Source organism: Callorhinus ursinus, unplaced genomic scaffold (genome assembly GCF_003265705.2).
Source record: "Callorhinus ursinus isolate GAN/ISIS: 27379988/994484 unplaced genomic scaffold, GSC_fseal_2.0 scaffold6, whole genome shotgun sequence".
Taxonomy (NCBI): domain Eukaryota; kingdom Metazoa; phylum Chordata; class Mammalia; order Carnivora; family Otariidae; genus Callorhinus; species Callorhinus ursinus.
Genome location: NW_027397068.1, coordinates 40,770,210 through 40,786,949, shown reverse-complemented (window position 1 = coordinate 40,786,949; position 16,740 = coordinate 40,770,210). Strand labels below are relative to the sequence as shown.

At 34.6% G+C, this 16,740-nt stretch overlaps 2 protein-coding genes across 3 annotated transcripts in view; one reads left to right on the top strand and one right to left on the bottom strand.

The window, feature by feature from the left end:
* Positions 1 to 16,740, bottom strand: part of CLVS2 (clavesin 2) — a 502,444-nt gene that overhangs the window by 233,737 nt on the left and 251,967 nt on the right. The window lies entirely within an intron of this gene.
* The window catches only part of TRDN (triadin), a 356,769-nt gene that overhangs the window by 278,637 nt on the left and 61,392 nt on the right, over positions 1 to 16,740 (top strand). For both annotated transcript variants that reach the window (XM_073893863.1, XM_073893862.1), the window contains one exon: positions 6,180 to 6,218. In XM_073893863.1, coding sequence (XP_073749964.1) covers positions 6,180 to 6,218 — 39 coding nt within the window. The remainder of the gene's footprint in view (positions 1 to 6,179; positions 6,219 to 16,740) is intronic.

The following is a 16,740-nucleotide window of genomic DNA, read 5'->3' as shown; positions in this document are numbered from 1 at the left end:
TCATAAGATACTTGTCTTTCTTTGACTTATAAATCTTTTTTAAAAATAAAATAACAAGCTATAAACTAGTTAATTCATTTACTCCAGATAATTATATCTGACCAGGGCAAATTAAATATAAAAATCTAAAGATAATGTGCAGCGGTGTTGAATGTGGGTGAGTCTGTTCAAATGGGCTTTTCCACCTACGTAAGACTTCAGCTAATGGGACAGGGATTCCACCTCATATTTTGGTCTAAACCACCTAAAACTGAAGCTTATAAATTTGATTTTCCTAGCATCTTGAAACCACATTTTTACATTATTTTGTGTTAGTAACAATTTTTGAGTGTTGGTATAATAGTCTGGGGATGTTTTAGGTGCTATGTTTCCAAAGACGAGCAAGATAAAATCCTCGTCCAAGAAAATCTCACAATACTTGAAAAAAAGAGATGGAAAAGAAGAAGAGTGAAGTGGTCTCCAGTGGTGCCTGAGACCAGACATATCAGATTTTTTTATCTAATCTATGGACATCTGCTATTTAGATATCAGTACCTGAGAACTCGGGAAATATTTATTAAATTATTGGGTCTAATCGTAGCCACAAATACATCAACTAATTATCATTTTCCACTTCATAAGGTGAGAAAATGAAAATTTAATTTCAAATGCCTCTCATTAGGTCATTTGGTTAGTAAAAGAAGGGAATAAATTTCAAACCAAGGGATTTTTTGTCCAGTCAGTTTATGTCTGTCTGTTTTTGTCCAACTACAATACAAAATGATCTCTGCAAGCCCTTAATTTGGATGAGATTGCATAATTACTTGAGAATGCCATCACCTTGCCCCTTGATTATGCGTGGAGGATTCATCAATTTATAAACAAAAATGATACTGATTTAGAAACTCAGGCAGGAAAAATGGAAGCATAGAGAATGCATAATGTTTCAAAACCATATGAACATGGCTAAAAAAGAGGAAGGAAAACATTAAATAGCCCATAGGATATTGAAGTAAAGAAATGCAGACACAGATAAGATGAGAAGACATGGAGATGATGGCAAGGTGTTGGTTGTCCGTGTGACCTCACCTGACCTTGGGATGCCAAGGTGTTGGTTCTCCGTGTGACATCACCTGAACCTGGGACAGTATTTTCTTTTGGAGGTCTAGGAACTGAAGAAGTTCCAAGTCAGACATAAAGGTAGTCAGATTTTTCTTCTTTCACACAATTGTATTTACCTGGACCACAAAGTAATGTGTCCACAGCAGATGAAATCAAATGCTACCTATCAAAACAGGTTGAGTGTGTGCAAAACAATTCCTCTCAAGACATGAAAAAACATGAGTTCAGTGAGAGTTTTCCGAAATCCCAATTCTTGAAGTCAAGCTACTTGGAATGATAGTAGTTCTACATCCCATTCCATAAAGCCTCATATAAAAAACAAAATGTGAAAGTGTGTGGGTGTGTGTGTGGGTGTGCTTTGCATATAAATTATTTTTAAGTGATATAATGAGAACCACAGTGAAATTGTCTAAATGTGTATGTGTGTGCACTAGTAGCAAAAAATGCAAATGATTACTCAACTGATGTGAAAATCGTGGGTTTAGAATAAATTTATGAAAGCTACCTTTTAATTAAATAATTTATTTTTTTATTATGTTATGTTAATCACCATACATTACATCATTAGTTTTTGATGTAATGTTTCATGATTCATTGTTTGCATTGTTTTATTTAAAAATATTTTTTATTTCAAATATATTTTATTTAACAGTATGGTAGAAAAATATAAGAAGCATCATTTAAAATATCAATAGACTAGTGTGCACTATTTGCTTTGTATCTGATGCTGTTCCAAATGCTTCATGTAGTGTTCAATTTAATTTTTGTAGCACTTTTTTTTTATTGATGTAAACACTGAAGCACTGAAAGTGACTTGCTCAGGTCCCACAGGCACCTGAGATGGATTTGGGATGCATGCCTGGCGCTATGCCTTGTGTCCTTAGCCACCATGCTTTCCAGACTCCCTCAGACCAAAACCCACAAACTTGTTTTACAAAAATAGATTTGGTGACTTGCTTTTAAATGTAAAACTTCCTATGCCATTGAAAATGGAATACTACTCCAGGAGTATGTGAGACAGCAATCAATTTTCTATCAGTGCTCAATCTATTTATTTAGTTTAACCAGCTGGATTTAGGAAACTCATTTATACAACATGATTTAATGACTGAAGAAAATAGAAACTTCAGTGGCTATGTGGTTTATGCCAATTATAATACTAATAACTCTGTTAGTAATTTGTCTACATAATATAATCTAGGTAAATACAACCAACCTATAAGATGTAGAAGGTGGCTTATTGTATAGTTTTTATGTATGAAATGTTTGAAAGCTTTTCATTCTATCTGTAGTAATAGCAGTTACAGCTATTTGCTTATGAGTGCTTAAGGCTCTCAAGTCAGGAAAAAATCAGTATTCATAGACCAGTTTTGCCCCTTAGTAGGGAAAATGTTCATAGACAAATTATGGAGCCTCGGTATTGTTATCTCTAATGTGGGTGTAATAATGGTATTTACCTCATAGGAGAGGTGTGTGAGGATTATATAAGATAATTTCTTCATTGTGCAACAAATATTTACTGATCCTTATTCTACACAAAGCAGTGATCTAGGCATGATGATTCATCAGAGAAAATAAAAATTCATCTCAAGACTCATGAAGTTTATATTCTGGGATAGGAGAGCAAATAAACACATGAACAGTTATCATTACATAAATAAAATATAAACAATGCATATGCATATAGTACACTTATTTAGTGAGTGCCATGAGGAAAGTATCATTGGCTGCAAAAGCTAATTATTATTATTATTATTTATTTTACATATAAGGCTTCTATGTATTGAAAAGCAAATGTGAAAATGATAACAAAATAAAGTGGAAAAAGAAAAACCGGTGATATTCAGCTTTTCCTTACAAAATATTTAAAACAGAGACATTCTTTTTTTAAAAGATTTATTTATTTATTTGAGAGAGAGAGAGAGAGCAGGGGGAAGGGCAGAGAGAGAGGGAGAGAGAGAATCCCAAGCAGACTTTGTTTGGGGCATGGAGCCCAACCAGGGGCTGGATCCCACAACCCTGACATCATGACCTGAGCAGAAACCAAGAGTGGGACGCTTGACTGAGCCACCCAGGGACCCTTAAAATAGAGACATTCTTAAAAGAACGTTGATTCTTGAGACCTATATATTGTGTAGATTTCTTTCTTTTAATTTCATGAAGATAAAACAGAGACTCCTAAACAGAGTTGATCTCCACGATGCCCTTCTCTGACTCAAGCACATACATGCTCAAGTGTTCCTTGGTCTGCTCTACTTGAGAGCATAGTGTTGATGACATTGAAAAATCATTAATGAAGCTCCCCTCCCCAGGCCCTTCAGCAATTTACATTTCATAAATGAAATCAACAGGCTGGAAAAGTCAGTGCTGCATATGAAATGACAGGCTGTCTGCCTCAACTACTCAGTGTGACGATTTCTTGATTCCATGTCTCCGCAACGCTTGCATGTGGAGCCCAAAATGAAGGGCTCAAGTGACAAATGTTTATGAAAATCATATATGCTGTTATTATACAATAATAATCAATGGTAAAAAAAATTCTAACAATAAAGATTGGGTGAAAGTAAAAATTCCCATTCCCTCTTTCTGGCCTCCAGGTCCCAATCTCCAGCACTAACCAGTTCCTTAATTTCCTGAAACTTCTCAAAAAAGCCTTTTGACTAAACTTAAATATACATATATATTTTTATTTATAATATGTATATTTTATTTATATATACATATAGTTGCCATTTTATATGACTAGGAACAGGCATCTATATGTGACTCAATGAAACCTTTTGACTAAACTTAAATATAAATATATATATTATATTTATATGATTAGGAACAGGCATCCATATGTGAGTCAAAAATTAAAGTCTTAACCTTCAGTAGTAACGCCATCTACAAAATGAAGGCACAGAGCTCTGAATAAGCAAGTAAGCTAATAAAAGTGATGCTCACCTTAGAAAATCCCTTGACAATAATCTCACATAGCAATTCCTGCCTTGCATCTTCAAGGATAAAGACCCAATTCTGTAAGAAAAAAAAGAAAATTGCCATACAATTTAAGTTTATGAGCATAATTTTAAAATAATTAAGCTCTTTCTATATGTCACTTATAATTCTCATTAATTTTACAACATTATTTTCTCCATTGGAGGAATGACAAAATTGAGATGTAGGGTTTTAAGTAATACCCAAGGTCACAAAACTTAGTAAGTGAACTTGCTCTTAAAGCCAGATGATATGATCCAAAGCTTCTTTTTACATTTCCCATAAACTCATAACGTATGAGGTCACGCTGTAAATGCTGTTTGCATAATACCACAAATCAATACTTCCATCATAGTACGAGGGTCCATGAGCACATGCATATTGGACAGTGCATGTTCCTAAGAGTGCCTGTAAAATTCTATATGCAAGATAAAAGTTGGTTCTGGTTGTATTGTATTCATAAAAATATTCTCAACTTTTATTTTTTTCAGAAGATCTCTTGACAAACATTAAGACTAAGATAATTCCATTTCAAGATTACAACGACAATGTGACTGAGGGGGAGAGAGGCATGTGTAGAGTGGGAAGCAAAGCTCTTTCAAATGGATAGCTCTACTTGATGAGCAGCATGTTTGTGAACGCCATCCTAGGACACTGAAATTTTGTTTCTAGCTCTGGAAGCGTGAGATGAATCAATTTCTTCTAGGACTACAGATGCACCAGAGGGAGCATTTGGTCTTTCTCTATTCACCATTTTGTTCACTTACTCATTCATCCTATAATACTTATCGATCATATACCACGTGTCAAATATGTGAACAACTGCTGATATTTGAGTAGCGAACAAGACACAGTTATTGCTCTTGTGGAAATTAAAATCTAAAAAGGGGATACAGACAATAAATAAAGTAAAAAATTATATAAACAAAATTTTATATAACATTAAGGCACATGAAAAGTATTAAGATAGTGTGTGCCCTACCCAATCCAGCAAATGTGCTAACTAAAAAGAGAGGAATGTGTGTTAGGGAGTGTTGAAGTATAATAATAGCAGTAATAGCACTTTTTACAGGATATGCATTCAAGTATTATATGGGAATGGCTATGTAATTATAAAATTCTGCTGTTAAAACAAATGAGGGTTTTTTTCGTTTTTGGTGACTCCAGAAAATGAGACTCTATTAGGCTAGAACTCAAATAAAGCCAGGTAGCACTATCTCTGATAACATAGGCTGTACATAAAAAGTTTCCCAACCATGAGATAAGTTTTCTGCTGTTGGAAGGAAAAATTTTAACTTACTGGAACCCTTTCATTAATCAAAACAAGACTTTATGCCAAGAAAGGAGAACTATAAGACCTAAACAAAACTGCTTAAACAAGAGGAAAAACTTGGAAACATGAAAATATATTCAACCATTACGTTGGTTGGGATGATATCATGAATATTACTTAGTTTATAAAACTATGTGTTTATCCTATACTGATATTAAGTTAGAATGCAGTTTCTAGACAAAATCCATTTCCTAAGACAATGAGAAATCAAAATACTTCATTCTAATAAAGTTTTATATTATTATACTAAACTAAGACAATTTAATTTATCTTATAAAATTAACAACTACTAATAAAAACAAGAATTAGACCAATTTGAAATTATTAAACTAACCACCAGGTGGCGCTCCATGAATTGAGCGTGTACAGTGAAAAATAATAAATTGCTTGAATTGGTTAAATTAGAAAAAATTACCACACTTTTAACCCCCAAGCGGTTTTTATTAATTTTTTATTTGTATTACTTAGAGAACTTCTGAATCATAAGAAATGGGCTCTTATTAAAGACAAGATGCCAAATTACTTAGTATGCTTAGTATGAAATTTTTTAGCAAACTGGATTTTAAAATCAAAGTCCTTTTGCTTAAGTTACTTTATAATTTATTAAGAACACATGTTTCATTGCATATTGATAAAAGCATGTAACTATAATTGAAATTGAGAACAGATGAGAAAAATCTATTAAAACTGATTCATATGGTTTTTTCAAATGCTGATTTTTTTTTCCTGTTTGTTTGTATTTGTGTATGTCTATGCTTTACCCCAGAACGTGAAATTAAAAAAGATGAAAAGATTCCCAAAGCAGGTAAGGACACTTTGTAAGAGTACACATAAATAGATGTTCTGTTTGTTATGAACAAGGCTAGTTTCATAATTAGGGATGGGTAGGGCCTTGAGATGCTCAAAACACTGAAAAAATACTGATGCACCCATCCCATATATTTTAAGTGTAACAAGCAATAAACTTAAAGGTATGTTAAAGTTAAAATAGATTCTGTGTTTTCTGGATAAGGTCATCAAAGCACTGGAACTATTATCATATCCTGGTCCTTATTCATTTAATGGGTAATCGAGCGCCGTTTACAAAGTACTGAGGGGACAATTTGAATTTCAGATCTGGCTTCAGCCAGATCATGACAAATACTTGAAATTTATTCTTACATTCATTGAGCCTTATGAAATCACCTATATTCAACCACAAGAACAGTGGTTTCATATGGGTCAACCTAATAGATCCAACCACTTTTTTTTCTACTAATTAAATATGCAAATATTCTTTGGAATGGTAATCCATTGCCTCCTTGTTTTGAAAATTGGAATACTCTGAAAATAGAATTTCTGAAAACAGTTTCTGTGAGGGAGGAAGACAAGAGATTAGCTGGGCAGTCTTAAGAGAGGCGTTAACAGAAGAAGAAACATCATAGAATATGGTGCAGAAAAATAAAACTAAAAATTCCAATTAGTAATGACAATCTTCCTAGGGCTAACCCTATTCCAAATATTTTCTATCTAATATGAAGATGTTTATATGTCTATATCTACATATGCAAAAGAAGTTTATATCTGAATCTACCCATACAGCGGAAGTTCTATGTACACACAGACATACATACCATTGGTCTTAAAATATTGGTATATACTCATTTTTACAAAGTTTAACTTATGCATAAGTAATACTTGTTTTACCCTTCTATGTATATATTAAATATTAACTTGAATTAGTGTCACTCCTTTTGAAAGTAGTGTTAACATAGCACAAGGAATTCATTGTTTTTAGTGAAAAAACAGCCATTTTGAGTAACTTTATTAGACATTCTCTGGAAGATAAATGGAAAAAAGTGACCAATTTTACACAGTGAGAAAAATGCACAATAGAGATATGATATATTGAGTCTCACATCAAAACTTATGACTGAGCTTTAGATATATTGACAGAAAATGGGAAACTACATATAAAAATTGCTCTATTGTTAGCACTTTTACTGGTGTCAGTGAAAGATTGCTGATCAAATAAAAGGTACATGATGTTACTCCTTCCTGTAAGCATAACACTGTATTTGATGCTTTATTTTACTGTTGGTATGTAATGGGAAAAGTAATATGCACTATAAATTTCCTATTATTTGTTTGCATTAAATATTTATGTCTATTTTTATGTTATATTTATTTTTAACTTCCTAAAGGGAAAGAGAAATCAGCATTAATGGCATATGTTATATAATCAATCAGCAATTTATTGAAAACATATATTATGCTAAATATCACTGCCGTATGTTCAGGATTGTGCTTGGTGATGCAAAACTTACAAACAAGTGATAAGGTATTATTTCCGTCCCAAGAGCATATAATCAAGGACATAGACATGGACTATCAAACAATGGCTACAAGACAAGTCATATTAGTGATGAGTGCTCTAGAAGTCTCGAGGAAGGAGCCACCCTGCGGTCTTATCAGTCAGGGAAAACCTTAGGGAGATGATGGATTTAAGCTAGGACTTTAGGAATATGCAAGAGCAACTGAGACAGGGAGGTGATTACACAGCATGGTGGAAGCAGTGCTAGCTTTAGAGTAGAAAGACATGAATTTGACTCTTTTTGCCATTTGCTAGAGGTGTGACTTAAATTACTTAACATTTCTGAGCGTCAATTTCTTTATCTATCAAATGAAGATCATCATAACAAGCCAGCAGGGTTATTAAAAGAAATCAGTTCGGTGCTTGACATTTGGTTCAGCTTCAGTACATGGTAACTCTATCGAGGAGTTAGCTTAGGAGCAGGATGAGCATGCTGGTAGCAGGAGGCTGCGAGGAAAGGACCAAAGACAAAAGCAGATGCTAGGCACCGAATGAGGAACAGAAGGTGGCAAGACTGCGGCTGTGGCGTGTAGCCAAAGGAGGGTCATTCTGGAAATCCAGGAAAGGGGGATTAGGAGGCCAAAGTGAAAAGTTTGAATTCTTAGAATGTGAATCAGAAGAGAGTAATATCATAGGGCTTATAATGGTGTGTGGGGTGAAATCCTATAGAAAGAATTTTCAATCAGGGGTTTGACTCAAGGGTGTTTTACAGTAATCTAAGTATTAAAGATGGGAGAAAATAGGTAAAAGTAAAAATACATAAAAGTTAAATCATAAGTAAAGATGGAGAAACTGGTATGGAGAAGAAGCAGTGAGGAAGTAAGTTTTGTTTATTTTCAAGGTTATTTATAGCCACGACTACAGTGTGGAATTATTAGGAGTTAAGTTTTTAAGAAACACAGAACTTAGCCACCCATTGAAAATACTAAAAGCATCTTGTTATATATTCTTTCAGTTACATGAACTCATACACTTTAAAAACAGTCATACTCTCTGTACTGCATTATCGCTACGTCTGTAACTGTCAAGCTGTTTCACAGGAAAAGAACAGGCATTGATGACATTAGCTACACTGAACTCCAAGGGCTCAAGCATGAAACAACGAGAAGGTGATCAAACGTAGAGCTTGCAAAGGCAGCACAGGTGGGTGGATGCTAGTAGGACATGCACACAGACATATGCTAGCGACCCTAGGAAATTGGGAGCGTTCACTTGGGATCCTCAGACTAGGTTTGGTATATGTGAGTTTAGACATTTAGAGTTCAGGGGCAAAGGAGAAAAGGAGTTGTTCGAGAAAAAGTAACACAGAGAGGGGAATGAAGGGAACGAAGAACAGCTTCTTGGAAAAGTAGAAGTGGGTTACCTGGAAGACCAGCAAATACAGTGTTTCAGCATCCCAAAACGGGGACCCTTTCGAGAACACGTGGAAAAATCAGCAGTACGAACGTCTCAGAAAGGTCATGAGACATGATGACTGAGAAAAAAACCATTATATTTGAAAAAAGACCTGTCATTTTGTGACCTTTTGGAGAGCATTTTCAGTAGACTGGTGGAAGTAGAAACAGTTTAGAGGAATTAACAAAGGGACTTACCAGTAAGTAGAGGCAGAGCACAAACTACTTTTTCCATGAGTTTGTTATTAAAGAGAGGCAAAACATTTTATTTCAGCAGGTAGAATCAATGAAACATGTTTGTTGTTCTCATGTTGGTCATAATCCCGCAGAGTATTCCAGGGAAAGGAAGAACAAGAAATCCAGAGGGAGATACTGATTAGGAGAGAACTGTCCCAGATTTGAGAGAAGTTGGGACACTCTAGGTAGAAGGAATTAGCTTAATTATGAGGAAGAACAAAATACCCCTGAGCTTTGAGGGAATAATGAAAGGGGAGATTAAAGTTGAGCATACATGAAGGAGGACACTCCAGCAGAATGATCTTTTCTCCTAAAATCTTTGTGCGAAGGTGACCACTAACATGTTTGTTGCCAAAACCAGGGGATGGTTTTCTTACCTCATATTATACAGACTCCTATACAATATTTGACCACGTTTAATGTTTCTCATATCCAAACCTCCCCCCCGCCCAAAAAAAACCAAAAAACTTTCTTTGGCAAAAACTAAACCATTTAACCCACACTGTTAAAAATAAAACAACAACAAAAAATGACTACATTTTTAAATACTGGAGCAACATTTATAATGATTTATTTTTGACATGGCATATTATTAGCCATGAAATTCCTTTGTCTTTTACCCGCCAATGAAAATGATGGCAAATGGGACATGCATTTCATTAGGTAATTGGAGAATAGCTAAGTGTTCTTTTTGGGAAGCAATGGATATTAATTATAAGTGGTAATATAATTAAAAACAAAAAAGATTTGCATAAGTAATAAGCAATAAATTATTTTTCTCACTTATCAAGAATATTAATATTCATAAACTCTTTGGAGTTCTATAGCTGTATTTCTAACTAACAAACATTTCCACTTGGTTTTTCTACCTACATGTCACTTTAAGATTGAACTCAACAGCTCCTCCATTGTCTTTTTGTTGTTACTGTTTTTGTTCCTTATCTCAAGAAATGGAGCTCACGAGTCACCATTCAGTTACATTGACTTAAACTTCTGAGTCATTTGCAGCTTCTCCTTCTCTTTCAGAACCCGGTGTCCACTAGGTATCAAGTTATGTACCTCCCAAATCTGTGCTCCCCACTTTTTTTTTTTCTCTCCTGGTAAGACCATAGTTTTAGCTCTCATCATCTCTTGCCTCAATAGAAAAACAAACCGATGACTTAACCCTCTTGTTTCCAACACACACCTGTGCTAGTAATATTTTCTAAATGAGTATCTGCAGGGAACAGAGCTAGATTCATTACCACTACATTGTACTGCCCCCACCGTATTTCCTCCTGTGGTCTCCTTTCGTCTAATCCACCACTACCACCTCTCCCCCTGCACCCACACAGACATTTTAAAAAGATTACCAGATCTGTGGAATTTTGTCTATTCAAAATTGTCTTTGAATATTTTTCCTTCATTTCAGGTCCAGCTTAAAAACATCTTACCTATAAACCTTGCCTCCAATCTTGGCGGCTTACTTTCCCACCCGCCACTATCCTCTATCTATAAACACACGCCATGAGTTCCCCAGCCTTGGTCTGTTTACATATGTTTTCCTCTACCATATGATCTGGTATCCATAATTATTGAAAGGGTTTCTTCTAACTTTGTATCTAAGCTCCTATATTATCTCTGCTGTGAGCTGTTTAGTCTTCTCTAATTTCTGAGACAGGAAATCATTCAAAAGCCACCATAGCCACAACATGTTGACAAAATTATCCTTATGGAAAGAAAGGCATTGGTTAATATTTTTTAAAATATATTTTTGACATATGTCTCTGTTTTTGTGATGCAGGACATGCAGAGGCAGTTTTTTAAATGTAAAAGACTAATGGAGGAAGGATGATCTAGAAGGAGGGGCTCTAAGACAATAGATGTGGAGTGATTTACAACAAATCTCTTAAGTGCTGAATCTCTTTTTCTTTACCACCAGCAACACATCTCATGTCAATCTAACAGACTCATTGTGAGACTCATATGATATTATATATGTGAAGGTACTTTCAAATCTATGAAAAGAGAAAAATGTAAGAGTTTATCATCTATACCCTTGCTATTTCAAGTGTGGTCCTCAAAACAACAGCAACATCACCTGGTTGCCTGTTAGAAATATAGAATCTTGGGTCTTATCAATAACTGATGAGTAAGAATTTGGATTTTAACAAGATCCCCAAGTCACTAGTATGTACGTTAAAATTTTAGATGTACGATTATAGATTTCATAGATATCTATTGCTGCTCTTGTCTCCAGGGAAGAAAAACAGTAAACTTTTCTCTTACCAAAAACTTGGCTAATTTGGAGTGGAGTTATATTTTTGGATGGTTGCTTTCTGACTAGCAGTGAGGTCCTCACAATTACTGAACACTGGTTGACATCGTCCATCTGCTGTCTCACTTGATGGGTGATTTCTGGACTTGGTCATCTGAGAAATGGTTGAAGAAATAGCTATTCCTTTCTTATGACATAGCATAGGCAAACAAGCACTGGACATATCTGTGCACCCATTTGAGCTTAAAAGGAATAAAGAAACCTGTATTTTTGCTAGCAGAATATGTATGTCAAGAATAAGTTGCCTGTATATTTTACCAGCTGGCTAAGATTGACACAATAGGTGGATGATTTAGCCAAAGAAAAGCAGTATGCACTCATACCTATCAGCCATCAAGGTATCTTTGGCTCTTATCACTCAAAGAACTTGCTTCTAATTGGTTACTCTATTCAATTTATATCTGTCATCATATAAACTAAATGCATTGCAATAACTATCTTAAATTTGCTATAGTGGTCCTACAAAAGTATATATATTTGTATATATATACTTTATTAACTGGACCTTTTGACAGGAAAAAAATGTGTTCTCTCTCTCTCTTCCTTCTCCCTCTCTTTCTCCTCCCAACTACCCCACACGCCACTTAAATAGTATATACATCTTTAAGTTAACCAGAAAGCATATGCAGGGCTCCTATAAATTGTAGAAATAATTAAATTGCAATTTAATTAACTAAACTAAATTACGGTAGAATCAAAGGCTCAGTTTAGTTCAATAAATACTTACTGAATTTCTACACGTATTTAAAAGTGTGCTAGGTTTTGAGGATATAAAGATGAATATCTTAAATTCTCTAGAAATATTTCATATCAAGGCAGAGATCATTAAATAAAGAGCTAATAGTAACAAAAATAAATAAATCAAATCAAACAAACAGGAAAAAGTTGGGCAGAGTGTGCTTTCTGAACACAGTGGGAAGTTACATTTCTCCAGCGTATTGGTTCAGGGAAATATTCCCAAAGGAGAGGATATATGAATAGTTTCAGAAGGTGGGTGAAGATAAGCCAGGTGAAGAAAGCCTGGGTAGGGCATCCCAGACAGACAGATTCTCCTAAGCCTCAACTAGATGGAAAGCATTCAGGAGCACTGAGAATGACAAGGATTTCACCCTCACTTCAGGACAAAGTGTGAGTGGAGAACAGGAGTAGGCAAAGCTTAAGAGGAACAGCGACAGAAAACCGTGCTGCCCTAGTAAGGGTTGTGTCCTTCTTCCTAAAGGAAATTGGGAACAATTGCAAGTCTTTAAGCAAAACGAGGTCCAGCTTAAAGTAGAATTTCTAATAGCTGATTCTGAATAATCACAGAAATTGAAGATAAAGAGGATGCCAATAGTTTCAGGAAATCAGTTTTCTAGGTGATGAGATCTTGCCCTGACACCTCTAGAGTTATTAAAACGATTTTGATAGAGCATTAGTAGGAAGGTAAAGTGGAGAGCTATTATAGAAGTAATTAGGAAGTAAAATTGCCATAATTTAGGGTGGGGGATGAGAAAAATTTAGGATAACTCCCAGGTTTCTATCTTGGAATAATATGTGGACATGTCATTTCTGGGTTGGAATTTCCAAAAGAAGTGGCAGATTTTAAAAAAAAAGGAGGCTATATATATTATGTAAATTTTTGACATCTTTATTATACAAAATTTTTGTTGAGCATTTACTATATGCTAGGCAATATGGTAAAGCACAAGCATAAACAGTCAAGTTGTGCTGTGTTGTGCTGGTAAACATAGTCAAGTTCCTGTCCTCCTAGAATTTATAATCTAATTGGGGTAGCCATGGGGGAAAGAAATGTTGAAATAGAGGTACTGTGGGATATGCATTTAGGTATGATTATCAGGTACCTGGGGAGAAAATATGGTAATGAATGTGGAAATTCCTGGCAAAGTTGTGCTGACTTAAATTATGAGAATTATTGACATCTACCAAGGGAAGTGAGGGAGAAAGACCAAGGACCAAGGATGCAAACCAAGAACACTAATATGCAAGGAGTCGATAGAGAAGACCATGAAGGAGTTAAAAAATTTTTTTTTTTAAAAAAGGAAGGAAGGAAGGAATTCTCTTAGAAGCTCGAGATATTGTCTCAGTAACTGAGGGGGAAAGAATTTTAAGGAGGAGGAAGCTGTCAAAGTGTCAAATGTAACAGAAATTTACAGTAAGAGAAAGACTGAAAAATATTCATTGGAATATATTATATAAAGTCACTGATGATCTTACAAGGAGTTTTAGTGGAACTAAATAAGAGGAAAACCAAATTACTATAGTTTGAGGCATTTAGTTGGAGGCCAGGAGTTGGGGCCAGAAAATATACATTGTATACTTTGTATAAATAATACTTTATTATTTTAAAATCTTGTCTGAAAAAGCGGAAAGTGTGAATTACTTTGGAGAACAGCATGACAAAGTAAAAAGAAAGGAAGATGTGACATCAGAGAAACTGTTGTTTTAAAATGGTTCTTAATCTGTCAGAGATTTAGCAGCAACCATCCTTAGAACTTTACAGGGTTACAGTGTCAGTAAAACGCAATAATGCATGGAACAATGCTAAAAACTAAGGCATACACTCATTCCATTTTTGAAGACCTGAGAGATAAGGGCTTTGTGTATGTAACGCCTAAAAGTATTTCATTTTGTTTAATTACCTACTACAAAGATCAAAAAATTTCCTTTCCAATATAGATCTTCTCATCTGTTACTTGTTTACTTGTGTAATATTACCCCAGTTGTTCATGTAGTATCACTTTTAATTTTAAAACTTTGAACTAAGTCCTTCTTCTTTAAAAACCATACAGTTTTATACAGTTCAGCTAAGAGTATAAATCAATAACATTATTGTTGTGAAGTTTTTCTTTGTAACTATAATGGGTGGAAGGATGTCCTGCAGTATAAGTAAGCTATATCTTGTGCTTGTGTTTGGCAGTGTTTTGCACAGAAGACTAGTTATAATTATTGGTACATGAAAGAATCTTGAGGTTAAGTAAGTTTGGAGAAAGCTCTTCTATATATGAACACATTAGGGAAGTCTGGTAGTAAAGAAACCAGCTGAGCCTTTTTTTATCCAATGTTTCTCAAATTTATTCAACCATGATATCTTTTCTGTAATATAATAGCGGTGTTCAGTTGAATGCACTGTGAAAAATTATGTCTTACACTTACTTAAAAGATTTGGGGAAGCAGTAGAGCAAAGATAATAGAATTTTTAAAGAATGAGTGACAACATTTATTAAAAAAGAAAAGAAAAACAAAATAAGAAAGACTGGAGACAATGTTCAGTTGTGTCACAATTAGAACAATAAAGATATACTACCATGTATAATTTATTTATAACCAGACATTGCTAGCTCAAAATTTCATTTTATTTTTTTCACATAAATAAGAAGACAGAAAATTCTAATGTAATTTGGGGGGGGCAGGGGTGCACATTCCCTTTCAGGATAAAAATTGTATTAAAATTATGCTAATATGGGCATCTCGGTGGCTCAGTCGTTAAGCATCTGCCTTCAGCTCAGGTCATGATCCCAGGGTCCTGGGATTGAGTCCTGCATCGGGCTCCCTGCTCAGCGGGAAGCCTGCTTCTCCCTTTCCCACTCCCCCTGCTTGTGTTCCCTCTCTCACTGTCTCTCTCTCTCTCTGTTGAAAAATAAATAAAATCTTTAAAATTATGCTAATATGGAAAACTGAGTAATTGCTAGCAAGTGACAGTGGTGATAAATACTTCATAAGTACCCCTACAGACTCATGTAAATCTATAAGACAGCAAGTCAACCACCATTTCTATCATAGACTAATGTTTTTTGTGTAGTCAATAGTTATGTGTCTTTATAATATGCTGGGAGGGTTTATTACTGAAAAGAAACAATAAATCAAGAAAACTGTAATGATTTTTACTATATTAGTTCAAGGACACTTATTAAGTGCCTTCTAATTCAAATCTTGAAAAATGAAAAAATAACTAATATTGGTGGAGTGATTAATTAATCAAGAGGATTTATTCACATATGTAAAACATAATTTGAGCTCATGATGATCTTGTGACTTAGGTTCCATTATCTTGCCCAGGTTAGGGGCAAGGAAGTTAATACAAAGATCAAATGTTTCCCGGGGTTACAAAATTCATAGAAGAACATGGCTTCTTTCAACATATCAATGACCTCATTCACACATTCAACTTGACTTCTAAGGCAGTGAACAAAAGACTTCCAATGTCGCAAATTGTCCTCTTTGACTTCAAAGTCTTTTACCCAAATGTAGTGTACCTTCCTCTGGCCAATATATCCTTGATACAGTTTACTGCCAACGGAGAACCTTGAATATACTATTACTCTCCTAGATTTTCAGAATAATAGAGATGATAGAGGGAGGCAGGAGAGGGAGGTGGGTGGAGGACAACAATAAAAACAACCCAAAAACAACACTTGAAGTGGTAGTACTTCTATTTTGAATTATAAACCTAAAGTCATGCTTAGATAACAGCTCTAGATGATACTAATAATAAAGCAGGGCAGTACACTGTATGTTCCTTAGGGCTGGTTTATTGCTGGTTTGTTTCATGTATTCCCTCTACCTCAAACAGTTCCTGGCACATAATAAGAGCTCAGTGAATGTTTTTGAATGAAAAAATGAGTAAGAGTTTTAGTTATATAGTCAAATAGATCTGGAAGCCTGTTTCCTAATTTGCTAAATGGACAAATTGACCTTATGAGGTTTACTATAAATGTTAAAATATTTCATTTAAAATTTTTGCGTGGTTCTGGGCACAAAATAAATATTTAATATGTTATCTTAAATTAGACTCCTAAGTACAGGAGACAACAAGTTTCCAGAATTAAAATTTAGTACAGTCTTTCAAAATCTGAGATACAATCATTGGTCATATGGCTTATAAAATGAAAGCAAATTTTGTTTTGTGGGAAAAAAGATATAACCTTTGTCATGCTTAACTTCTGATTAACCACTTCTGTACTAAAATCTTTTTTTTTCTATTTTTAGTGGTGACTTGAGTACTATAGTCTTGAATTTTTTAAAAAAT